The 26,315-nt window shown below is 40.7% G+C and overlaps 1 protein-coding gene across 1 annotated transcript in view; it reads right to left on the minus strand.

Moving 5' to 3' along the window:
* The window catches only part of TRPM7 (transient receptor potential cation channel subfamily M member 7), a 59,405-nt gene extending 39,699 nt beyond the window's left edge, over nucleotides 1–19,706 (minus strand). The window contains exon 1 of the mRNA XM_075159997.1: nucleotides 19,420–19,706. Within this exon, the coding sequence (XP_075016098.1) occupies nucleotides 19,420–19,422 (3 nt within the window). The 5' untranslated portion in view covers nucleotides 19,423–19,706. The remainder of the gene's footprint in view (nucleotides 1–19,419) is intronic.
* Nucleotides 19,707–26,315: the final 6,609 nt, after the last annotated feature.

Consider the following 26,315-nt stretch of genomic DNA (forward strand, 5'->3'; position numbering starts at 1 on the left):
TTTCTCTCTATTCTTCAGCAGTGAAAGTCTTTTCAGTAGAGCATGGGTGCATCTATGCTATTTACATGGACAAGGCTCTGTAATATTATTAAACAAACATACTTGGAAGTTTTCAATTGATAAAATTAGACTCTCTCCAGAAGCACTCCTGTACACTTAGCAATCTTTATGGCAAGAGATTTTATACAGAACTTGCTAATTACAGAGTTTTGTTTTCAGTTGAGGAGAGGGGAAAAAGCGGGGGGGGGGCGGGGAGCAGGAACCAGACCAAAAAGAGAACAGAGTAAGTGACAGACATTTCCCATAAACGGGTAAAGATCACATTAAAAACGTAGGAAGAAGTGACACACGGTATTGCCTTCCCTGTAAGTAAGAACTACGATTACATAATGTTCCTGTGATGACAAGAAAAAGGAAGATGATGTGAGGACACTGTTCAAGATAAATTAGTTGCAGCAATTACCTCTAAGAAATACTTTCTTATCAGCTAAAGATTAAGTTAAAATAGGAGATCAAGTCAGTAGTCAAAAATCAATATGCAACTTATCAGACTTTTAAAAAAATTGCCTACTCTTATTAAAGCTTTTTAATCATCTTTACAGCATACACAACTACACCTCTTAAACACTGCCTCCAGTAATGGGGCAACTTCTGCTGATTGGAGTGATCTGTTTTGCTAGTATGTTTTAGAAGGCGTACCTTACGTGATGGTTACAGGCAACATGGGTCAGGAGCTCTCAATACAATGAGCTCTGTAATGCTGCTATTCAAGAAAAAGGAAAGAAAAGGGGGAAAAGAGGAACTATGAACCCTCCCCCAAAAACATACGGTCAGATTTTAGCAAAAAGCACAAGTAGTATCAACATACAATAAGCTACTTTTCAACTGTTTACTTTCTTTCCTTTCATACTTGCATCTTGCGGAAAAAAACTTAGCTTTCCAGATTCTCTCCCGTGCATTTCAAATCTCTCAAGCTAAATAAAATTTAAGACTTACAAGAAAAATGTTAATACAATTAATATTATTCCAGAACTCTTTTTCCTACAAGTAAGATATCTATGAAAATTTCACCACATTAAGACGTCTTAGCAATCAATGTTGGCAGGATCTCATCTGCACGCCAAAACGCCTTACCTTCTACTTTTTGGAAGATGTACTACAGTAACTACTAACTCCTAGTCCTGAAGTGTCCAACAAGGCTTTTGCTCAGTCTTTAAGCTGTAGAGGGTTATGCAAGATACCTCGTTCTGGTTGCACTGATTTCTGAGCAGACAACAAAGTTCACTGTGTCTTTCAGTACTTCTGAAAGAACTTCAAGAAACAAAAAGCACATAGATTTGATTCAATAAGCTAGAAGAGATATACTCACCCTGGGATCATGATTAAAGGAAATACTTTAAACTATTTCCAATAAAGAAGTCCTTTCATACCAGTTTCACAAGTGCTGAAATAATTATAATTGCTATTTGAAACAAAACTTACACAACTATTTGCTGAACTACAAACTCAAGAGAATGTGCCTGACTATAGTACCTCCAACTTCTGGCAGTATATAAATGCTAAAATAATCCCACAGCTTTTTACAACAGGTGGAAGTTTTACCACAGCCGTTTTGTATTAGTTATTTTTGATTCAGCAATAGTATTAGCACTCCAAAGCATCAATAATAGAAATTATTTAAGTGTACCTGCTCAGGATGCAAGGAATTCCTTATGTTATCTTTACTGAAATTCATGATGGATTTTTTAGCAAGTCTCCTTGTAGAACGAAACTTTTAACAGAAAGTTAACTATAATTTAAGGTTTTGTATATAGCAGGTTACAAACAAAAAGAAGCAGTCACCAAAGTACGGTATGAGATCAGGCCTCAGAAAAAAAAAACCAATAACCTATCACTCTCCCCCCTTCAACTCACATAATATAAAGAGCCTCTTATTCAACATATTAAAATAATAAGATGACTAAGTTCTAGCAGGGCAGCAATTGATGGACAACAGTACAACAGAGCCTTATCAAACTACTGTGAAATTCTCTGAGTTTATCCAAGAAGTTTGGTCTGAATTATTTTCTGTATAGAAAGTAAGCTCTCCTATTTGCCAAGATCTCAAAATAACTTGCATGACTTTCAATGAACACAAATATGACAGGTATAAATATACTGTACAGCTGAAAATCATGAACCGTTCATGTACAAAAGGATCCCAGTTTATTCCTTCTACTCATTTGTAATACTGTATACTGTTGGAGGCTCATAAATTACAGAATATTTGTTACAAAACTAGACTTTAACTTATCCTAAATATACCGCTCTCCAACCTGCAAGACTGCATACCAACCTAGCAGTTCTGCTGACAATTTTTCTACAAAGCTGACCAGCTGAATCAGGAAACTGAATTGGATTAAAAAATAATATTCCAAATTGTGACTTTTGTGGAAGGCTGATAATAGAAATTTCAATTACTGATTGTATAGACCTCAATTTCAAATTTAGAAGTCATATCACTTTCCACAGCATCTCATATTTCAGCTTTCAAATCTTTGCTTACACTATATGGCAGTTCAATACATGCAATAGTTTTTAAAGGAAAAGATCTTTCAATTTTATTTGTCCTTTATTTAAAAATAAATAGAGTCTATATTCTTTCCCCACCGCCTCCAATTTTCCAGAACGCTGAAGTTTCCATTTGGGCAAAAGAAAATACATGGAAAGTTTCAGGAAGCCTGAAAACAAGAAGATACAGTGGAAACTGCCTGCAGCAGGAATACTCATGCTAGCACTGCCGTAGAGCAGTCCTATCTGTCTAGGTCACTTACAACCAACAAGATAAATTTCAGAACATTTCTAAGAGACATTCTGTACTAAGAACGTTCTTTAGCTTGTCTATTCACGGAAATGTCCACTGACAAGTTACTGCTTCTTATATAACTATACATACTGCACACACTCTTTTCATGATTTACAAGAGGATCTCTTATCTAAGATATCCATCCATTAGCTAAACACATGCTATACCATGGGACTGAACTGTGATCCCTGCCCACCCAACTAGCCCCTAACTGAGCACTGGGCTCCTGCAGCTACAGCTGGAAGGCAGAAATTCCAAACAAACCTTCATCTTATCGCTTTTATACTCAATAAATCGAATAAAACCAAATAAAGCCAAACAACCAGGATGAATATGATATTCAGTTAAGTTAATGCATATCAAGTAGTTTAGAATTCATAAAACTTCTTGTAGGAAAAGATGCCATGAATAAAATGCATGCTAGCTTTCACTGCAAAAATTTCCAGCAGGGGCTTCAAACCCTTAAGGCAGTAAGAACCATGCTCCAGGCAAAGTACATGGACAAATTAACTGAATGATACTGAAAACGTGCATCCCAGGATGAGCTAAGTAACTGAGCTGCTGCGTATGGGGTGGAGAGTTATCTGAAAGACAGTTATGCCTACATTTCTCAAAGAAAATACCTAAAATTTTGTATTAAAAATGCTAGCATGCACAACTCAGTTCCTCAAGGAAACATTTATCATTTGAGGAAAGTCTTCAGAACTTCAGCTAACATTAAGTAAATAAGCAGATGGGAAGAGAAAAGAAAAAGGTAGGCAGTTTGATGCCATATGTTTGCTAACGTTTGTTTTAAACTCTTGGCTCCAGCAAACCCCAGACATTTAATTTACTTGCTTTCCTTGCAATTTAAAATTACATACCTCCATAATTACTGTTTGGGTTGTTTTGTTTTGTTTTTTTTTTAAAGGAGGGGGGGAAGAATACAAAGCATTTAGCCAGCTAGTATTACGAACTATATTTAAAAGACTCTCTGCCGAAGAAGAACAGTGCTGTCTGTCCAGAGAATACACAACACACACAAAAAGCTTACAAAATTCATTCCTAGAATACCAATCAACCTTACCAATTTTTTAGGCAACTTCTATAGAAAGTATGGATATCTGCAATACTAGAAAGACAAAAAGGCCCAGATATTATCACAATGCCGAATGATAGTTATACAGAGTGCTTTAATGTATCCCTGTGAAGTATGTCACTCTAAATGAGAAGGATTGTGCATTAATCTTAAATTGTTGTTTAATCCACTACAAATGAAGATTTTTGCAAGGATATTTTACCTGCAGTCCATATCAGGATTATTTTATTATTATTCTGAAACAACTACCAGCCTCATCTACAAGAAAAAGTTGTTTCATTTGTTTTTTCCCAAAAACAAATGGGGCACCTCTTGTCACAGAACCCGAACGGCTCAGACACAGACAGACCCACCGTGCATGAAAAGTGTCTCTGCTATGCTGAAGATCCTGTTCTGAGCAGAACAGTTCACCTGGCTTCACTTGACTCCTATGAAACCAAACAGCTCTAGTTTTCTGGGCTGAAAGACTTCTCTCGCGAAAATACTGCTACATGTGTCCTGAAAACACATTGCTCAACAGCAAAAAGAGATTGGTTTTATTTTAAATAAAAACTGTTGAGGAAGGAGGGAAGGAAAAAGGGCAGTCAGCGAAAGTCTTCTGTCAATTCTCCTGCACACTGTATTCAGAAGCAGACCGCAAATGAGCCAGCGAGCAAAGATACCAATCTTCATATCAATGGCTCCCTTAGTGCCGAAAACAAACCTTCAACAATCCTGTTCTTTATGAAACAGTTCAGGAGATTTGCTCTGAACAGTTTTCACAGCAATCCAGGTCTCTAACAGAGTAGGTATTGTTTCATCAACTTCTTCTCTGACGTAACGCAGTCACCACCGAACTCACCAAATCCACGTGCAGTTTTGGATGCAAAGAATACTTGGGATTTGTCAAAAGGGATTTTTACAGCGCTCTCAAACTTGACGACAGTGATTCCAATGTGCTATTTGGAGAACAGGCTGCTTCTGTGGGAATTTTTTCACCAAACACAAAGCATAAGATTAAGTTGTTTGGGAATTTTTTTTGTAGATTCATTTATTTCAGAAGACCATAAATTCATATACAGAATTTAACATTCTGAAGTCTTTATTTTTAATCCTGATGCACCAGAATAAAACCCACAGACCTATTATTTTTGGGACATTTTTATTACATTCAGACTCAATCCACTTTACACACATCATTGGGAAAGTTATCTTCTAACTGCAATACAGGTCTTTCAGGGGAAATTCAGAGCAAATCCAGCATGATTTTAAATAAATTTTTAAAAAATTGTTGCTTTAACACCCATGTGAAGATGCATGCTGTTCTGCAGTTAGACCAGTCATAAAATGACTCCTCCTTTTTAGAAAGTATTAAATCTTAAAATGCATACACCATCCATACAAGGCATAAAAAAAATATTAAAATATACCTGGAAAATATTTCACAACTGATTCTACAATATAAGAGATCTCAGGTCACACTGGAGTAAACCATCAGTTGATTTCAGAAGACACACGAACACTGGTGTAATTCCAAAATGGCTTTCTCTCAGCTGAGATAACAATAAACACCTTCAGTGTTATATGTCCAATTAACAGATACAGTAATTAAATAAACTTGCCAAAACCAGAGACTTTATAAGACTGTATCAGCACAGCAGATGGCACGCTGTTCCCGAACACGCCTTCAGAAAAGCAGAGTATCCTATTGGGGGCGGGAGGGGTGGAAGGGTGAGGGGGAGAAATTTTGCTTTTTATTTCCCAACTTCCATCAACAGAATTTGGATTTTTGGTAGGAAAAAGAAAACACAGAGGAAGGTAAACCAGTTTCACTGCTGTAAACTGGAGTAAGTAAATTTATTTCAACATAGCTTACATTTGCAAACCTCCCGACTAATGAAATACCAAGCTAAAAAATTTTAGCCCTTCTAAAGAATCTATAAATTACTTCCTATGAGCTCCCAGACCAACCAAATTTCAATGCATTCCATAAAGTATTTCAAAACATATACCAAAGCTATGATCTAGAAGCAACAAACCAGGAATTAGCCCACTGAGTTTTCAAGCGAGATGAAAATAATTCTTTACCCTCTAAAACTTACAACCACGGATAAAAGAAAAGGATAGAAAGGGAGCATGTGGCAGTAACTGCAAGGAAAATATAGCTACAGCTTTTCAGCCAACATTTTTAACTCTAATACCCACTTTGTTCAAATGAGAGATTCCAAAAAAATACATGGTAAAAGTACATAGGAATGTTTTCAAAACTGTCATACAGTGCCTGCTTCTTTCTGCCAGGGTCCCTCATCCAAAACCCATTTTTAATTATGTCGAGTCACCAATATAAACCAATCCCAAATCTCTTACATTTTTAAGCACACAGCCTACTTCTCCTTCCCTATCTACAGTGATACAATTGTATAGTCTGCATCCTCTTCATCCCTCTCAACACTGATGATTTAGCTGCAGTCTGCAGTCATTCTAATCTTACCGTTGATGCAGATTGCAAGCCTACACACTCCCTTAAATAAGACCAGCAGGAAGGTAGAGTCAGCATACCTACTCATCGACACGCAACAGAAACGATGCCAAGCCTTTTTAAGTGGGTCAAATAATTTCTGTGAGTATCAAGAATGGCCACTCAACCTGGTCCTTTCTGCAGGGACCAATGGGACACACTGTGCACGGCTGCTAAAACCTTTGCACTTCTGGCTCACCAGATTTACTCCACATGAAAGAATTAGTTTGGTTCATACCCCACATTTCTGGCAAGTGCTGGGCTTACTTTGCACGTGCCACACATACAATCAGACAATGAACAGCCAATGCTATAAACTCTGGGTTTATTTTTGGAAGGAATGAGGCTTGGGGCACACTTTCAGAAGTAAAACAACTCACATAGCCTGAATCTGTTGGCTGTCCTCCCCAAGCAACTTCCAGTCTCTTCCGCATCACATAGGGAATACAAATCACAGATGCAAGAAAGGAGTTAGTGGTGGCCACCTCTGGAAATAAAGCAGTAGGAAAGGGCTCCTGCGACCAGCCAAATAATTAATCCTACCCTCGATTTGCTTCCGATTTGTTTCCAGAGGAAAAAAGCTCAGCTCTGGCAGCCGCTATTCATAGACAGCATACAGGCTGCAAGTTCACTTCACCTACGTAAAGGATATATTTCAGCTGTATTTGAGCTGCAGTTTTAAAGAAGGTCCTGCGTTTCTGGTTCATGAAGTGCACGAACATCTGATTAATACATTATGTGCTGAAGCACATTACAACTACAAAAGCAAGCTGGAAGGGTGAATGTTGTTGGTCTTGCTCTACCACTTTCTTAGCCTGTTCCACTTACAGATCTGACTTATTTTTAATGTCGTACAAAGAAAGGTAATTCTCTATCATCACAGTGAAGACTTTGGTGCCTGCTGACTTAAGTAGGCTATTATTAACTCACTAGAGCAATGGAAACTTGTTATCACTAAGGGATTTTTGACATAACTAGCCTCAGACGACCCTTTGAGTATCTAAAGAAAAAAAAAAACCAGGAAGCCTTATGCCCACATTTAAATTATTACAGATCAATAATATTTCTCTGAATAGCATAGGTGAGAGGGAAGAGCAAGAGAACATATTAGTGGGCATGTGAAATAGGTGACAGCACCAGACCACTGCTAAGGATAATGAAATTTCACATAATTTATCTTTAGACACAGTATCAGGGAAAAGCAATTTATTTTTATAATCAAAACTACTAACATTAGGAAAGAGGCCCGTCAGCAAACACACTATCAAAGAACCACCTGAAACAGATTTTACATCTTGTTCACTTTAACAGCAAGTACCATAAAAAAATCACTTTGTACAAGTCACACAAGTCATCTCAGAGCAGAAAATTAGTATTAGGCTGATTCCAGGCTAGTATTAAAATATCAGCATTGGACCTGATGTCTGAGGGAGACAGAAGTTAGTCATACAACCCCTGAACCGCTGTCACTTCCTTGGTAAGGGAAACTGGAGTAAGTAAATGTGCATTACTCACGGACAGGATCCTGGAGGTGTGATGGGGTACATTGTCTTAGCTCCTGTTCTCTACGTTCTCCCTGCCGGTACGCACGTGCACACCAATGTGCCAGTATTTGTTAGTTACAGTAGGGGAAGCAAATGTTTTGGTCAACTCTCTACAGTGACCAGAATTCTTGGGAGATTAGAATAGGATGGAGAAAGTAGGATGAGCTGGGCGAAAAACAAGCCAAAACGAGAATTTGCTATAGTATAGTTCACCTACTGTAGAATTACAAAGACTTAAGTTAAATTCAGCCCACTAACAAAGAGCTACGGGATTCAGTTACACTTTCATTGCCTGTCAAGACAGAGAACTAGCTCTCCTAACAGAGTTAGCCAGGTCCGCAGTTGCTCAAGAGTGCATGCCGGCTACAGCCCTCATCTCGGGACATAAGTAGCCTGACAGCATTCTAGAGACATCCATGTACCTAAGACTCTTACCAGAAGATAAAGTTCGCCATTAAAACTATTTAAGTAGTTTCTGTTTACTCTAGAAAAGTGCAAAAAAGAAACTTAACTGGATTTATTTAGGCAAATGTGAAAGCAGCTAATTACTGTCTGAAATAATATATAATGCTTATTTAGGCACTTTTAAAAATTTCCACCCTCTGTTTTTGAGGGGAACAAACAGTTGTTTGAGCTACTGTGTCTTATTTTGTTGATCTCTAATGAGGCTAGTCTTACATAAAAATTGAGCTCTCCATCACAACCTCATACTGACTGCTGAAATATTCTTTTACACCGATTTTCCCATTAGCATTCAACCATTTTATTATTAGCAGGTTTTGAAAGTCAACTACACTCTTGCATCCCTCTTCACGAATGCTTCTTTTAAATACTACAGCCAGAGCTGTAAAACCTACACAATGCAATGTATTGTGAGAGAGCTTAAAGTAATTCATTTTATCTCCAAGTCAATACTGAGGCTGCTAAAATGTTCCATTTTACTGCACCGTTTACCAAAAGCACTAAAAAGCTTCCTATCACACCGTCCTTCACGTGCACACAGCATTGCTCATTAAGATACAAGCACAGACATCCTAATGCCTAACTACTGATTTAAATCAAGGTCTGGCTAGCTCTAATGCAGAGGGAAACAGAAGAATGTCTTTTGGTGTTTCTCTTATCCTAGTCTTACAGGGTTGCCTCAGCAAGCTTGAGTCCCCAAGCTGAGTATTCAGATCTCAAATCAAAAGCACAAAACTCTTATCAAACACTTGTATGGACTTGAAATACCTGATTCATCAAGTTGGACAATATCAACTAAAAAGCAGAATAATCTGTGGAGACAAAAACTCCCTTTTTGCTCTAGCAGGGAAAACTAAATATATTTGATAAAAGGAAGATCAACTCAAGGAGAAAAAAATTTGAAATGTAAAAAAGAGATCCGTTCCAAATGACTGTTCACTAACTGAAAGTATAATGAAGCAATGCAGGTAGTTCCCTAGGATGTGCAACTTACTGTCTCAATCTTATCTCTTAATTTTTGTTTATTGCACAGTGATATAGGTATCCTCTACTAAGAAGACTGAAGAAACTCGTTTTTGAGCTCTCCCACCAAATGTTAATGCAGAATTGCAGGTTATGCACAGAACTGAACTACCTGTAACAGATCTATGTTAAATACCACAAGCCTAAATAATCACTCAGAAATTAAATATATGATTTTTAGAAATAAAGTAACCTTTTTTTTTTTGTGGAGTTAGGGGAACAACTAATTAAATTATATTGAGAGATCACAACACCACTTGCACTTCATAGATGTTTTCTGTTTATTATAATTTCTTCCAGTGTGCTCACTTCCAGTAAAACTCACCAATGCTGAGTAGTATGTGGCACAAGGGCCTGCCTAAGCTGTATTGGACTATAACTTGGGCTCCTCTCTGGCCTACTGGGGGAAAGAAGTGAAGACAGACTATAATTCTAGAGAAACAAAAGACAACAGTAAGGAGGTGGAGGTCCTGGCAACAGCAAAGCCAAGATATATAGGGGAAATATTTGCTTTAACAGATGCAATTCTTCAAATTATACAGTGAGGGTGCAGTCAGAGAAGACGAGCTGAGCAAGTTGCTACTCTGCCCTCCCACCGGTTCTCCTGCCGCTTCCCTCCCACCAGCAGTTGTGCAGTAGCCCTTCGGCGAGTTGATTGAGCTCCCTAAACCAGCACAACATTATTTCCAGGAAAAAAAGGGCAGATAGCTTTGATGTCAGAATGAACCGATTCAGATGCAAACTGGGCAGAAAACTAAGGCACAGGAAAGGACCGCATGGCCATGATCAGGGTGGGAACAAGGGAAGTAGGACATCCCCTTTGGTAATGGTAAAATACCAGGTTAGAGAAACAACTGAGCTGATCTAAGCATACTGTCAAGGTACATCAAAATAATCCCCCAAAGCACACTTACTCTAGGCATCCAGGAAAAGACTACAGATCTGTCACACAAAAAGACATTCTTTTTAAGCACCTGTATCCTGACGTTCAGGAAGGGAAGGAAGCTAAGACAGTATTTCTTTATTTCTCGGAGAGCTGCCAATGAAGCAAGAACGTATTGCCTAAGGTCACATTTTAGGTGAGCAGATACCCTGGGTTTGAGAATAGCATCCATTCTCATCTGGCACTGAAGATGTTTCTTCCTAATTCATGGTATAATTAAAACCCAACTAACTCCTACTACATTAATTACAAGATTTTTCTTGTCCTACATGCAAGATCTTTACATCTGTCAGAAAAACCCTGAAAAATCCAGTAATGACACTCAAGAGGATAGTCAAAAAGACTAACCTTATCTTAGCAGTGCTAATTTTTCTACATCCTCTCTGCAGAGAGAAGACAAAAGAGCTGCTCTGAATCCCCTTCAGTCTCCACTGAGCAAGCCTAGGGACTCACTGCCTAATTAGCTTTTGTCTACCTGTATTCTGCAGATTGTCTATATGCACGTGTCCAGAAAACATTTGTCTACAACCCGAAAACAGGATTTTTCTGCAGGCAGAAAAGCTTCAGTCTTTTACATTGCCTATAGCAGGAAGAAAGCGCAACCCAAAGTTTACTGTATCGTGTTGTCCAGCAAAGTACTATGATTGTACTAGTACCAGATATTTCTCTCGTGGGCTACAGAACACCAAGCAGAACCAGACTGATGCATTCAAACAATGACTCGTTTGTTAGCAGCCTTCATCGCTGCAAAACATTTACCTGTAACACCAGCTTGCAGCCCAAACCAGGACAAGGATGAGGAGTGTCTTCTGCCCCGTTTCCCTTTAAAAAGGAAACGTAGAAAGACCACATTGTTTCAAATGGCGTTAGTGAAACAATTACAGAGAATTTAACAGTGAAGAGTCCCCGAGTAATACATACAGAGGTAGGATTTATATGGAAAACTGCATGCATACAAACTGTAATTTTCCTACAGTTGAAAACTTAAAAAGTATTTTTCTGCATAAGATTTTTATAAAAGAAACAAAGAATAAGACAGACCAATTGCTTAACAAGGCAAAGGCATAAATCCTCATCAAGAACATTTCTGAAGTTGGCATAAATTAAAAGGACAAAGGTTAGTTAAGGGGATATTTCTGCTTTTCAATGCCTTTGGCTGCAAAGCCAGTTAATACCAGTTTAAGAGGTTAATGTCCATCCCAACCTCCACACCTTTGCTTAGTGCCCCTCACACAGGCAAGGGAAGTGCTCGCAGGGCTGCCCCACGGGCTAGTCTGCAGCGTAACCCCGTGAACATTTTCAGCAGCACAATTAAGGAGTCAGTAAACCATAGCTTGTGAAATCGGGAGCAGCGAGCCTCTTCCAACTAGTTCTGCATCCAGAGGCCTTGCAGCGCCAGATGATGCTAAGTTCCTAGAAAGTTGTCTAGGATATTTGTCAGCTATGGTATCTGTGATTCATCACCCTTTTCCTAGTGCAAGATTACTACCATGAGCAGGAATTCCTTCAAGATCAATCACTCTCAAACTTTTTGGCCGGAAGATCACCCTCAGCCATGTACTCTTCTAATGCCTTCAGTTGAAGTTTTATTAAATTTGCTGTTTAACAGAATCCTGCAAACTACAGTTTAGACAATACTGCAACCAGGGAACACAGGAGAAACTGGTAAGACTTTGACATTTAAAACATCATTAACTGCACCTACTCTTGTAGATTAACTGATTTTTATAATTGAAGAGAAAGTTGATTAACAGTTCTGTAATTACGCAACTGGTATTTTTAGGCTCCAATCATGTGTCACTTAAACACATGCATAATTTAACCTACTCAGGAGACTGAAGTTATACCTGACTAAATACTTGCATGACCACAGCAGCCACGGGGACAGGTTCTGAAAGGAAGCTGAGCTTTTTCAGACTGGCTTTAGCCACAAAGTAGTATATCGCATTGAGCTTACTACACAAAGCCAATATACATGCAATTTTATCTATGTTGTACATCAGCATGACCGTCTTTGAACCTGGTCACACAGCTGCTGTGCTGAGCTCTATCAGATACCTTAGTAGAATGCAGCTTCGCTCTCTCCTACCTCAAAGGAACAGGTTCAGCTTCTTGAGAAAGTTAAACAGGGATGGGAATAGCACTAAAAAGCAAATAAGCAGCATGTTAAGAACATGGAAAAAAAAAAATCTAGCAATATTTTGTTATGTAAGACAAGTTACCAGTAGTGGATCATTTGCCAACCGAAATAACTTGATGGGAGGGGTCAAACTCATCTCGATGAAGCTCAGTTCAAAGACAGACTACAGCACAGCATATCTGGTAAAAAGTTATCTTATATTTGGTAGCACACATTCAGAAAAGAAGGTCAAGAAAATTCCTCTGCAAACAAGAATTTAGATACAAAAGTACTCAAGTATAGCTACTACATGCCTACAGTACAATTAGACAAGGTCTGCAGTGCAATTTGGTTTATACTTTGAAGAGGCTAGAGAACCTGACTTGTGATGGCACAGCTCCATCCATGCCTGCACACGAGGCTGTAAGACTTAGAAAACACTCACGCAGGGTGGGTGATACACAGAGTAACCGAACACTGACTAATATGATGGCACAAGCCAACTCTTAAGCACCTCAGAGGAAGCTTCCAAACCAGTTTCACAGCTGATGTCAAGTTTGGGGTGCCACAATCCCATTTTCCTAAGCCTCTGCACATGATCCCACCCTACCTCATACCAGCACCGCCATTTATGCAGTCACATGGAGAGCCGATTCAGGGAAATGACCAACAAAAGAATTAATCCTCAAAAAAAAGGAGGTGATCAGATGTTTATTCAATCCAGATCCCCAAAACAGTGACCGAGCACAGACGGAAGCACAAAGGAAGGAGGGTGACAGCCAGGGCTTAGATGACTTTAGACTGGATTACAACCACACCTTTAAGAAGGGTTTCGGCAGATTTGGGAGCAGCTAGTAAAGATGCTATGGACTTGAACATCAACCCCGCCTCATATCTGAGATTATTACCCTGCAACACACATATCCACACCTCAAGCACTCCAGGTCAGTCCTGGGAACTATATTGTCAGTTAAGTGAGTAATAGTGGGAAGACCTGGACTGCTAAGTAATACTAGTCATAAAAGTGCCCTGAGTCTAGAAATTTTTAGGCAATAAGTGCTTGTGAAATACAGTATTCCTAACAGAGCAACTAGAAATTCATTTGCAGAAGGCATAAATGTAAATTTATTTGTTTATTAAATTTAAATTTTAAATTTTAAAAGTCAAGTTTGTCAAGTCCACATTTCACAAAAACTGATTATCACTTTGCAGGATTAGGATTAGGAGGAGAAAAACTCAGCAGGTATTAAGATAAGAAATCTTGCAAAATTCCACCCAAGACAAGTCAGGGGACTACAAAGCGAAAACATTGAAAACATTGTTTCTATTCCTCTCTTAGCAAAGGTGACAAGAATCAAGTAGATAAGATTAAGAAAATAAGTACCTCTTTGGGTAGAGGTAAGTGAGAACAATGCACAGAACAAAAGCTGGTATTCAACTGCAATAACTATTGTGTTAAGATTGACTGAGCTGTAACAGACACTTTCCCAGGCTTTGAAGATTACAGAGTTACATTATGGTGAAAGACTGAACACCTACATTAAATTAACTTAGAGCTGTAACTGAGAAAGTATTCTCAAGCAGGAATGTGTTAGTGTATGACAGCAAAAACACACTGCAGTAATGACCCAAAAGGTTGTCAGTAAAAAATAAAAACAAACAATAAAAATCAGCAAACCAGAACTTAATAGAAATATGCCAATTCTCAGAACCTGCAGCTTCTTTTTTTTTAAATCTCATTTGATTATCAGTAAACAATTAAAGGCAGAATCCAATAGCACTGGGAGTCATCCACACCAGGCTTTGGGATCCATGACTAGGAAGCAAAAAGCATGACCAGGCTGCCACAGACCTCAAAATAGCTCCAAAGCTCTCCAACTCAGAAAGAGGCCTCCCCAAATGGTTGCTATTACAATTACTAGCAGTAAGTCTAGACATTGATAAGATTCACACGTGCATAATTTTCAGATGTAGACAAACTATATGCACACATCTACCTATGCTCTTTGAAACTGTATATTCACCAGTTGCATGCTCTTTGCAAAATTTAAACAAAATAAGCACTTCACACTGGACCGTATCTGAATGGACAGAATAGTGATCTCCATGGACAGGTTGAAGATGAAGTTTACAATATTTGTTTCTGAAGTTGGATCATCTTCTGAAAACATTAGTTGTCAAACTACACACAACAGAGTACCAACTTTATTACTGAATCAGCCTGTAAAATTCCAATTTTGCAGCTGTAGAAAGTCAACAGATATGCTAGCACACATATCACATGCCATCCTCCTTCAGATGAAATCAAATGAAATAAAGATGGGACGGCATACACTAACTCAGCAACTGCACATTTGCCATACAAGCAGAGAATTCAAACATGTCAGAAAATCTGACAATAGAGATGCATGAAAACAGCTCGAGTTAGAATGCGTTTGTAAGAGTCTTTAGGAAAAAAATTATATTGCTCTTAATAACATAAGTATTAAATAATATGTAACTTTGATCCAACTTTTAGGATTTAAAAAAAAAAACACAGAAATTCCCAGAATTAAGGTTTAATCCAAGCCTACCACCTCAGTAACATCTGAAGTTTGCTTTAGTTAAGGGGAAAAAACGCCTAACTTATAAACCCTGTTCAATCCACTCTAACGTGCTGTCAGTTTGTTACCATACTTTAAACTCTCCTTGGTAATCAACCACTACATTTACCTTACAGACTATTCCTGCAACATCCTCATACCATATGTTGTCAAACCATTTCCCACAGTTAAATGTTCTAGTGCTTTCATAAGGCAGCTTTTTGGAACTATCAGCACCACAATCAGCACCACAGTTATTTTTCTGACTGTATTTCCCACAGGTTTAGAACACTTTTTGCCCAATTCTTGGAAAGGAAAAAAAAAGACACAGTTAAGGATAACAATGTTACTTATCCCAGTTTCTCTCTTGTTTTTTATATTTCATTATCGCATCGGAAGTTCACTGGCCTTTCCTTCTTGGAAAGAACAGAGGGGTAAGAAATTTCCCCTGATGGCCTACCAGCAATTAGACAACCTGTGCTGTCCCTACTTCCATGCAAGAAGTACAGCGGCTGGGGAGAAAAACAAACTCGAGCTGTACTGTGGTTCCAGCAAACCTGGTAGTTAAAGAAAGTGGCTCATGCCCCCGCCTTAAAACGGCTCACATCCAATTTACATGCTAAGCAAAACATAGGTGTAAAGAAGGCTGAAAAAACCTCACCACTCCTCAAAAAAATAGCATTCTCTCCGTCAGTGCAATGGCTGTGCAGTGCAGCTGCAATCTCCAAAACACTGCTGCTGGGGTCTGCGGTCCCATCTGGTGAGATGCAACGGTTCGGTGTGCCAGGCGACGCTGGTTTAATGACTGGCTGCTACCAAAAAGACAAGTCACCTCCTGCACATCCTACCTGCTCTCTCGCGCAGCAGCACTGATGCCCAGCTAATCCTGTGCTGAGCCAGGTCAGGAAGCGAAGCTTGCCAATACAAAGGTTTTGGGGTTTACCTTTTCTGTTCTTTTCTTAGATTAGCTTTCTGTTACTTGAAATACAAAAACATCTACAATTCAAGTAAAAGAAAAGCTAAGCTTAAAGTAATAAAAGTAACAGAAACCAAGGATTAGTTAGATCATTTTCGGTATAGATTGTATCATAATATATTAACATGACACCATTACCTGTACATTCTCATTATGTGAGCAAAAAAGATGGGATTAAATCAAATAAAGGACAGTTACAAGACTGCAGAGAATATAATAGAGGAGAAAGAAGGTTTCAGGCCAGGGAACATGAAGAAAGCATGCAACAAACTTTGGTCAAGTTTTACCAAGTCAGTATCACTGATATTTTTTGTAGAAATAATGAAGCATATGGACTCATTTGTCAGAGGCCACCACTACTTGTCAGTATCAGAGGCAAGAAGTGACATTATTTTTAATAATCATCTAAGTATCTTATCCAAATACCCACACAGAGTGAGATTATTCAGTAATTTATCTGCTGAAAAGCCAGCTGCTGGAATTTCAACCAGTGAAGCTAAAATGCACCAAGACAGAATTATTCACATTAGAAACAAGAAATGTGACCTCAAAGACAAAACTTCAGTTCTGGAAAACATACACATTGATTTTACTGTCAGTTTGCCTTTAAAAAAGTGGGACAAAAACCCCAGAACTAATGTTACTTGTTTCAGCAAATTAATGTGGCACGCAAATATTGCTGCCAAAGTAGACACGGTTAAAGGAAATGAGGGATTCCAAAAGAAATAAATATCTGTTAAAAAAAAAGACAAAGATACATTTTTCAGGTTAAGTATATTGGCATGAGAAGTATCATTTCATTGTCTTGATTTTTCAAAGCATAAGCTGCAATTTCAAAATCCAACCCCAAGTCTTTAAAGACTGGGACTTCAAATTTGGGCTTGTTTCAGACAATATGCTGACAGTATCAGAAGTTTAGTAAAAGTGTAAATGCTAGTATAACTACGTATTAAACTCCTAATTAGGCTAATCAGGGTCTTTCTGGGAAAGAGAATTAAACTTACTATGCAAAACCCTGTCAAGCACACAAATTGTAGACTGTAAAAGCATCTCCCTCCCTTCACACGCACTTTTTGACAAATCCTCTTAGAGATTTATTTGCAACATTACTGGTGTAAAATCGACAAACCAATATGGCCAAACTCTACTGTGTCAGCATCAATTATTTAAGTTCAAAACAATATTGGTTTGTTTAGAAAATAATCTGTCATGACTGTCCACAAGGAGTGAACAGTTAATAGAAACGCACCTCATGAAGGGACATGAAAGAGAAGCAGGAAAAGTCTGGGTGTTGGTGCAAAGCTTCCAGGAAAGGGAAGCACAGCAAGTGGTAAAGATAACTACGAGAAAAAGAGAGGAGTTTGGATGCTGCAGTCTAACACCAGCAGAGCAGAGAAAGCAGGGCTGACGTGATACGACAAAAAGGTAAGGCAGCAAGACTAGAGTTACGCAGAGCCTCGAGGGACAAGAAAAGAAGCGAAAGTTTAAAACACAATAGAGTACCTCTCTCCAAGATAATCCATGTGGGGAGGTAGACGATCTGATAGAGTATCTTTAAATATAAGTGAGATAACTGTTAAATGTCAGGTGATGTTTCAAGGTGTCTTTGTATGACAAGTGAAAATTACCCTTCCACTCCTGAGCTCAAGCAAGCAAAAAAAAAAAATTCAAACATCAGGAAACTAATGTTTGGACAAACAGTCCAAAACCAGCCTAAACAGTTCCACATGCACAAAGATTTTTTTCCCCCGCTTTAAACAGCAAAGTCAAGAATGGCCTCATACCAGATGGTACGAAGGATGATCTAGCAGACACTTATCTCACCCACACAGACAGATTAAAAAAAGGACTGAACTCCCAGAATTGCCACACTGAACAACTCACTCTAGAATAATTCCTGATTTAATGTTGGACACTGTCCAGCAATTCTTCAAAATTGCTAAATAGTCATGGAGCAGTAGGGAAATTTTTAGCAAAATGAACTTGCATAAAATGTCCTATATTCAATTCAGGCAAAACACTTGTTAAACAGTGGTTTCAAAATATTTGATAAACACATGGTAAGTATAAAAAATTGCAAACATGTTACGTTGCCAGAAAAACTGCTGAGCCACGATCAGTTTACAAATCTATAATGGTTAAAACCAATCTGTACATTTCTAGGCTATGTCAGCACCAACAAAACACCAGAACTAAACTAAAAAAAGAAAAAAAAAACAAATCCAAAAAACCCCCACAAAACTAAAAAAAAAAATCAGTGGAGAAGAGCAAGTACCACATAAGTGGGAGATGCCAAGTACTCCTTCAAGTCAGAACGGAAGATTGCACTTTCAGCTTCTTCCTAGAAGAGTGGTGGATTTGCAGATTCTAGAAAAAGACAGCCCACATTTCTACACAGTTCACAGATATAGTCAGAAATGGAAGATTCATGGGTATGAATCCCTGTGGTTTTGAACAATATACTGTGAAATAAACCATCTTTATTTAAAATGAAATAAAGCACCTGACTAGAAGTTCAGGCAGACTGTAGAAACCCAGATTTACACTCCACACTTGGATTTTCAAAACTATTTGAAAGCATTTGATGTGACGGCTCACTAAATTCTGTAAATATCAATTAAGATATAAACCTATAGACATAAAGAACCGATTAGCAGCCAGAAGAAGAAAGAGCTGGAATTAAAACTGTGTTTTCTTTGTAGAAGCTCATACACCTCTTTGTAAGGGTTTATACACTCCTTTGTATATAACAGCGTGTAGAAATTGTAAAAGTGAAACAGGCAGAAAGATCAGAAGGGAAGAACAGCTGCATCCCAGAGAACTACCTAGTCCACCCTATACACTCCGGTACTACACGAACCCATCACGAAGGACTCAAAGAGCACTAAACGAAAGGTCACGTTTCCAAGCAGCGGAGTCACCTCCGCCGCAGGACCGGCTCCCCAGAGCGCTGCTCCGAGGAGCGGAGGGGTGCGAAGGGCAGCGGCCGCCCCTCCGCGGGGCCGCCGGCAGCCGGGCGGCGTTGGCCGGCCCCGCGGACACCACGCGAGGAGGCTCTAGAAATGCCGGGCGGCGGCGGGAGCCCGCGCCTCCCCTTCCGGCCCGGAGGTGACAGCCCGGCGGGGTCCCTCCTCCCCGCCGCCGGGGCACCCCAGACGGGGCGGCCAGGGCAAGAACCGCCGCGGCGGGAGGCGAGCCCGGGGGCGAGAGGCGCCGAGGCGGAGCAGGGCGGCCGCGGCAGCCGGGACCCGGAGCGGCCGGCCGGGACAGGTCTGATCCGGCGGCCGGCGCCCCCGCCCCTTCCCCCGCGCCCCGCCGGGCCGAGCGCGGCCCCCCGCCGCCGCCCTCACCATTCTCCTCAGGGCCGGGCTGGGTCTCGGCGCCGACTCTGGCTCTCCTCGCGCCGGGCAGCTCCTGCTCGTGGTTCGGCGTCGGCGGTGGCGGGGCCTGTCTCCATCTATCGGGGCTGAGCTCGGCAGCAGCGGAGGGCTGGGTGGGGGAAAGCCGGCCGAGGACAACGCTCCCGGGGCGAAGGGGAGAGCGGGGCAAGGAGGACGGCGCTGGCTCGACTCCGCACCGGGACCCAGCGCTGGCGGCGGCCTCGGCCCGGCGGCTCTTTCTCATAATTGTGCGACTCGGCCGGCGGAGAGCCGCGGCGCTGCCGCGTCAGCGCGCGCCGCCCCCGGGAGGAGGGGGAGGCCGGGCCGGGCCGCGCGGCGCTGCCCGCTCCCGCCCGCCCGCCGCCCGTCGCGCCCTGGCCCCCCTCAGGGCGGGGCGGCCGGCGAAGGGAGGGGGCGGCCTCGGCCTCCCCACACGAGAGAGGGAACGGGGGAGCCCTGGGCAGCGACCCGAAATACCCTGAGGAGCTGTAAATGGCTGCCAGAGGGGCGGGCGGCCGTGCCCCCCGTGTGCTGCTGGTGAGGTAGAGGCCGAAGAGAGGCTAAAAACGGAGCTTTCCGGGACAGAAACCAGTCTGACTGGAAACGCGTGGTTCAAAGAGGGAGGCTCTGCTCCCGAAAGCCCCGTCTCTCTGCAGACACATCAGCCCTAGCATCGGGCTTTACAGCCCCCCCCGGCGCTGGCGCAGCGGGCGGTGGGGCAGAGGCCGGCGCAGGGGCCTGGGTCTCCGCTTCCCGGTGGACGAAATGTCACCTCAGAGCGGAGCGGTGGTGTGCCGCGCGCTGGGCAGCCACGGGTAGCTGCTGCCTCGAGGGAGTAACCGGCGTTGTGCATTATTTAAACTGCATAGTAGGGAACAGCGTTAGTTAAGGTGCGTTTGAGCTTTTCTTGCAGGCCGTGCCGATGCATGGAAGTGCTGCCGTTAGCGCTGCGTCAAACGCGTTTTGTAACTCGGGCTGAGCGAAATCGGAGGAAAGTTCGTTTGGGAGGGAGGAAGGAGGATGCATTTCTTCCACTTTATCACCTCCGTTCCCAGTTGAGATTAGGAACTGCCCAGGGCAGGAACTTTAACTGTCAGTAAAACTAGTGAATCGGTATCGCTAATAAAAAGCCTCATACAATAATTCCCGCTACACATGTCAATATTTATCTTTTGCAACTAACTGTATGCTAGGACAAACTGCATTTCTAAGGGAAGAAAAAATGATTAATTAAGTTTGGCTCAAATTATTGGTGTTCCCTAAATAGGAAAAATTAAGACTTCCTAGAAAAATCTCTCCTTTGAAACGTATGTCTAATATTACTGTTATGCCATTAATTTTTATTTTAAGACATAGGGAGTTAGATAGCTCAGTGTCTGCGTTGCAATGAAAACATGGTTCAAAAGTGAGTTAAATCTGGCTCAAAGGTCCTGGTACCATAGCCATACATGAGTGGTAATTTTGTGTAAACTAAATCAGAACATTCAAATTCATTTAAAAACTTTGATTTTCATTGTCAGGCCTTATCATCTATCTGCGCTGTTGTGACATTATGTTGAAGCAGGTATCACCCATCTCCCCTTGCTGCAAAAAGGAGTGTTGGGCTAAGCTGATAGACATGCGAGTGTGTGCTCACACCTGAACCATCGGTTTGTGCATCACAGGGTAACAGAGCTGTGCACATACTCACAGCCAAAAACTGGTGATCCTCAGCATGACAGAAACAGTCTCTTAAGAGTCAGAGGCTCAGTACACTACTAACTTTACTAGACCCACTCCAATGATTAGAAAGGGATGATCAAAATATCAAACCAAGCATTAAAAAAAAGCAGCAGAATTGGCAGCTGCTAGTTTAAACTGAACTGTAGATACCAAGAAACAAAACGTCCTCGCATTGACAGCCATTCAGCAGGGCAAGTGCTGTAGTAAATTCTGGTAGCAGAACCCATTTGCTGCAAACAATAGGCATAAATTGAGAAGACCCATGCAACTGCAGGCATTCAACTCCAGGTTAGGGTGTTGCTGCAGGGAGTTCCTCAGCTGCAGGGGAGCTCCTAATGCTTGGGTTTAGTTAACTTCAGAAGAATTTGTGCTATCTTACATAGGTATGAAAATTAGGTTCTTAGGACTCTTCATTTCCATAGAATAGGAAAATTAGGCATTTCCAGGGAAAACTTAAATTAGTTCTGAATACAGGATCTCCCAAGTAACAGGCTAAATTCACTCTCTTACTGCAGGAGAAATCCCAAGCCTGCTGATCCGCAGCTACGTGTTTGCGCCTGGATTCCCCTGTGCCAGTGCTAGTTCTTGGCTTACGGAGCAGGAACAGAAGGAACAGTGGAAGTCCAGTAAGATTGTTCTGGAGATAGTTCAAGAACTTTCCAAAGGAAAGCAGAGAAAATGGGGGATTTCTGAATTCTTCAGCTAACACGATAAAGCATTTCTGACAAACTACCGCATTCCTGCTTCCTCCCTTCCTTTTTCCCTTTCTAATTAATTAATTTAAATCTCCTCACATCCCACAGGAAGTTAATGAGCAAGTTCTTCTACGAGTAGGTCCTTCATCTCATCTCACAGCAGTATTTGGGCTATACTGACTTGATTCTCATGGTTACCATGTTGGCCTCTAAGTTTAATATTTGTAAATCCAAGAGCTGGAAGGAGCAAAGGAATTAGGAAAAGTAACTGGAGGCCAGCCTGGGCATGAGAGTTCTCTGGTACAAGCTATTGTTTTAGAACATGCTTGAGGTGAGGAATTTTCCATGCCTTTTTTCCTGTTGATCATGCAAAAATGTAGAGATTGACATCAAATTATTTGAGAGTTAAACTGTTTGTGATAAGCTTAGATGGAGAGACAGCACATTGTTTCACTGGAACAGCTTGTGAAGAAAATGAAGGGAAAATGAGTCATCAACATCCTCTCTGCCTCACTCGGTCTGGGGGAGCGTCAACCTTCAGAAAGAGTGTTGGGGGGGGGGGCAGGACATAGCACCACAGTGAAATACATCCCCATGACCTGGGACTGATGGCACATGGCATAAGGAAGTCACCTTATATCCTTTTATTACGTTGATCAGTCATACAGAACATGACGTGATTTGACCCTAAGCTAGCAGCATTAGTCATCCAAAAAGAGTGAATTCTGGTACATTCAGATGCTAAATCTTGTTTTCATCGCTGTACCTCAGCCTTCGAGGGCTAAGCAATAGGATAAATACTTGTTACTTGTCACCCTAAGCGTTACCTTCCAACCACACCAGTAGTCAACTCAAAATTCCTCTGATACCTTCTTCCAGATCAACAAGTGTCAGCTGTTAATTAGAAGGAAATGATGAGGCATTATTTTATACCTTATTGCATTTAAGGACCTTTAACTTGAAGCAAGCTTCTGTTATCTGAAATGGAATATAACTGGTTTAAACAAAACTCCTTTTGCTCTGTGGTTCCTGCATCTCATTTTTATATCTCAAAGCAAACTATCAGTCTGTCACTGGCACTTTATGTTGAGTAATTATTTGTTATGTAATCATCACCAGAACTAGTAAAGTTTGTGATGTCAGCCTTAATAGGTTGTACATTGCATTAAACCAGCTGTAACTTGATCTCACTGCAGTAAGTGCTAAAGGATTGTAAGAAACCTCTCTAAGGAAGCCCTTATCTCAATATTGCAATATCCACTAGCCAGGATGAGGCTGTTCGATTGCTCACTCACCCTCATGTAGGTGAAATACTGACTCATGCCCAGAAAGAAAAACTTAAAATACAGCATTCCTTTTTATGAGAAATGAAATGAGTTACCATTAAATAAAAGTAATCTGGTTTTGACTTTTGTTGTTTGTTTGTTTGGCTCCGTAATAAGTTTTACCAGATACATGCTCTGTTATTCTGCAGCTGTTCTTTTAAAGTTGTTCAAAATATGTGCTGGAGTTCATATAGTTAAATCAAATGCAAATGCCAACTGATAAGGAGATCTAGTTAATATCCTACTCAAGGTCAAACAGATTCTGTGTAGAAACCATTTTTGTCCCTTACTAAAGTCACCTTTGGCAGAAAAGAGGTATTATTGATTCACTTTTCTTATTCTTTTAACAAGGGTGAATTCTCCCAACCTCCCTCCCCCGCCTTTTGTCCATTTCTGATATATCTAGGAAAATCAGCTGTCTAGCTGTAGCTAAAGTGGCAACTCGCCAGTTTACATCTGACTGAACAGTGAAGGTACTTACTTTTTTCAACATGAAAGGTTATTATTTGTGAAGGATTTTTCTAGTGCTGGAATTGCAGAGTTTCTGTGAAAATATTTTGCCCAATACCTCTCAGGTAAGACACCAAACAACATTACAAACACGCAACTTTTCAGCAATCCAAAATATGCTATTTCAAAATGGGATGAAGTAGAAATTTATTGCTGTTTATCACAACACTTAGGAAATAAAACCTAAAAGGAGGCGGCTTGTTTCCATTGAAGCCAGGGAAGATAAAACTCAAAAAACGTGTAACTTCATAGTTTTTAAACTGTTTAGAAATTTTGGTTACTTTGTTGGTATGTGGTACGCTCCAGAGTTACACATCATCTGCTGAAAAGGTCCCAAGTAATCTTAGTAATCTCTTTGCACTATACCAAGGTTCTTCAAAACCAAAGAGTAGTTAGTCTGAGCAACGTGTTAGCTTTAACAGCCGAGAATGCACGTATTCCCTCAAATGAAACAAGTGCCTTAGCTGTACATTTAAGAAATAGGTCATAAAATCTAAGGTAAATTCAAGATATAGCAGGAGAAAAATAATGTATGAAAAGTTAATTTTGCATATTTAACAGTTATAAGACAAATTATCCCCTGTAACTGATTTAGACTCCAATCTCACAAGCAATGTATGTATTTAAATTGAAGTAACAGAACTGCTCATGTATTAAAACTGGCAAAATAGCATTGATATCTGACTGTACGAAGTAATTATAAAAAGGGAACACGGAGATAGCATGCCTTTAGATAAGAGAGCTGATTTGGTGTCACCCGAAGGCCACCAGTGCGGTTCAGCTCCCCTCTAACCGTGAGACCCATCACAAGAGAGCGTTTTCACTGCATTTAGCCTGTTAACTTAGGGCTAGAGCATTATTTCACTCACGAAATCAGCCATTTACTTTGCAACGCAGAGGCAGGGAAAGCTACGTGGCGCTTCTCAGTTTTTCAGTGCTTCCCCATTTTTCTGGGACTGGCAAACTACCACCAACACTAGGAAAGGATTGTAGCGTGGGCTTTCTGATGGCAGTGCAAAAGGACCGATGACCTAAAGCACCAAGCTCAGAGTGCAAAACCAGTAACTCAAGTCCGGCTCTGCGGTATGGCTTGTCACATCCAAGTTAAGCAAATGAGAGTGTGGGTTTTCGAGTTTTAAAATCTGCATTAAAGATACTCCATATTAATAGGAAAGTTAATGAGCGAATTGAGCACGCACAGTAGTTCTGAATGCGCGATTTTGCCTTCGACATGCTCTGTAAGGATACAAAAAAAGATACATTACCCAACCCATCATCTAAAGTATAATGTAAGGATATCCTGTATTTGGGAATATGATACGTTACTTACTGCTCAGAGAACTGTGTTTGAGAGCTTAACCAACCCAGGCCGAAGTTTTGCACAAAACTGCCAAGGGTGTGCCTCCAGTGTCTCTGTTTTCATGTGTAAAGCCAGTAGCTGCCAGGAACAGCACGGGGACATTTACACCATAATGGTGACCCTTTGGAAGACTTTATCAGTGCCCGCCTTTAAAAAAATAACTAAAGCAACTTTATGTCAGTTTTGTTCCTTCTGAACTTTCTCCCCCCATAACTTTTGTAGGATTTTTAAAGCTTCCCTGTGAAAACTGTTTCTGCTGCAATCTTCGGGCTCACAAATTCTCGTTTTGAGTTTTAGCTTGTTAGCAGCTGAGCATGGTGGACAGGCAGTGAGGTGGCCTTTGCATAGAGATGCTCCACGTGCAAGAAGCAGAGGTGCAGCCTCTCCTTCCATGACTGCGCTGCCCAAACCAGCGAGGGAAAGCGGCAGCAGCCAGAGGCGCTGCTTCTCCATGCAGCCAGGCAGCAGCAGGAGGCAAAGCCAGTGTAGTGCAACAGTCTGAACAAATTGCTTTGCAAGAACAGGGCAGCAGGTCAAACCAATTGCTTCCTGAATTTTAGAAATCGGATAAAAGTTCATAGGTATCCTTACAGAGCTCTGTTTCTTGAATATTTTTTTTTAATCCAAGGATAGGTTCCTTATAATCAAAAGGTAAAAATTTAGGTAAGCCTATACAGGACTGGTCTTAATTGTCCAACTTTGAATTGTTATTTGACAGTGACCCTGACAAAAGTGTCACTTTGTCCTGCAGAGGTTTGCTGTTCCATTTCCTAGGAAAAAAGGTACCAATGGGCATGCATTTCTCTTTTTTCCATTGTTACTATAATGTAAATTTACTTTTAAAATTTAGATTTGAAAGCAGCGACCAGAGAAATACTCACCTACCAGAGAAATACCCGTTTGCTAATTTTCTGCAGTTTAGTTGCCTTAAATGCATCAATTTCCCAGCATAGTCTCCATTACCTTTTGAAAGAAACATTAATTAAAAGGATCCCACTTTTCTTGTAGCTTTGATAGGGACACATCACAACAAAGCTTGAAATTAAAGTAACTGAATTATTGCTCAACTTTTAAATGTACCAATACCTGCTGTATTTCCTTGTAATCCCAAGCATGTACAATACAGAAGTTGATACATTCTGGTAGCCTTTCTGCAAAACACGGGGAGAGCCAGCATGAGCGCATTTCAGCTTCTGATAAAACTGTAAAAAACTTCCTTTACTTTCTTTGTTTTTCAAATCTAAGCCAGGCTGT

This window comes from Calonectris borealis, chromosome 11, assembly GCF_964195595.1.
Source record: "Calonectris borealis chromosome 11, bCalBor7.hap1.2, whole genome shotgun sequence".
In the NCBI taxonomy this organism is placed as follows: Eukaryota; Metazoa; Chordata; class Aves; order Procellariiformes; family Procellariidae; genus Calonectris; species Calonectris borealis.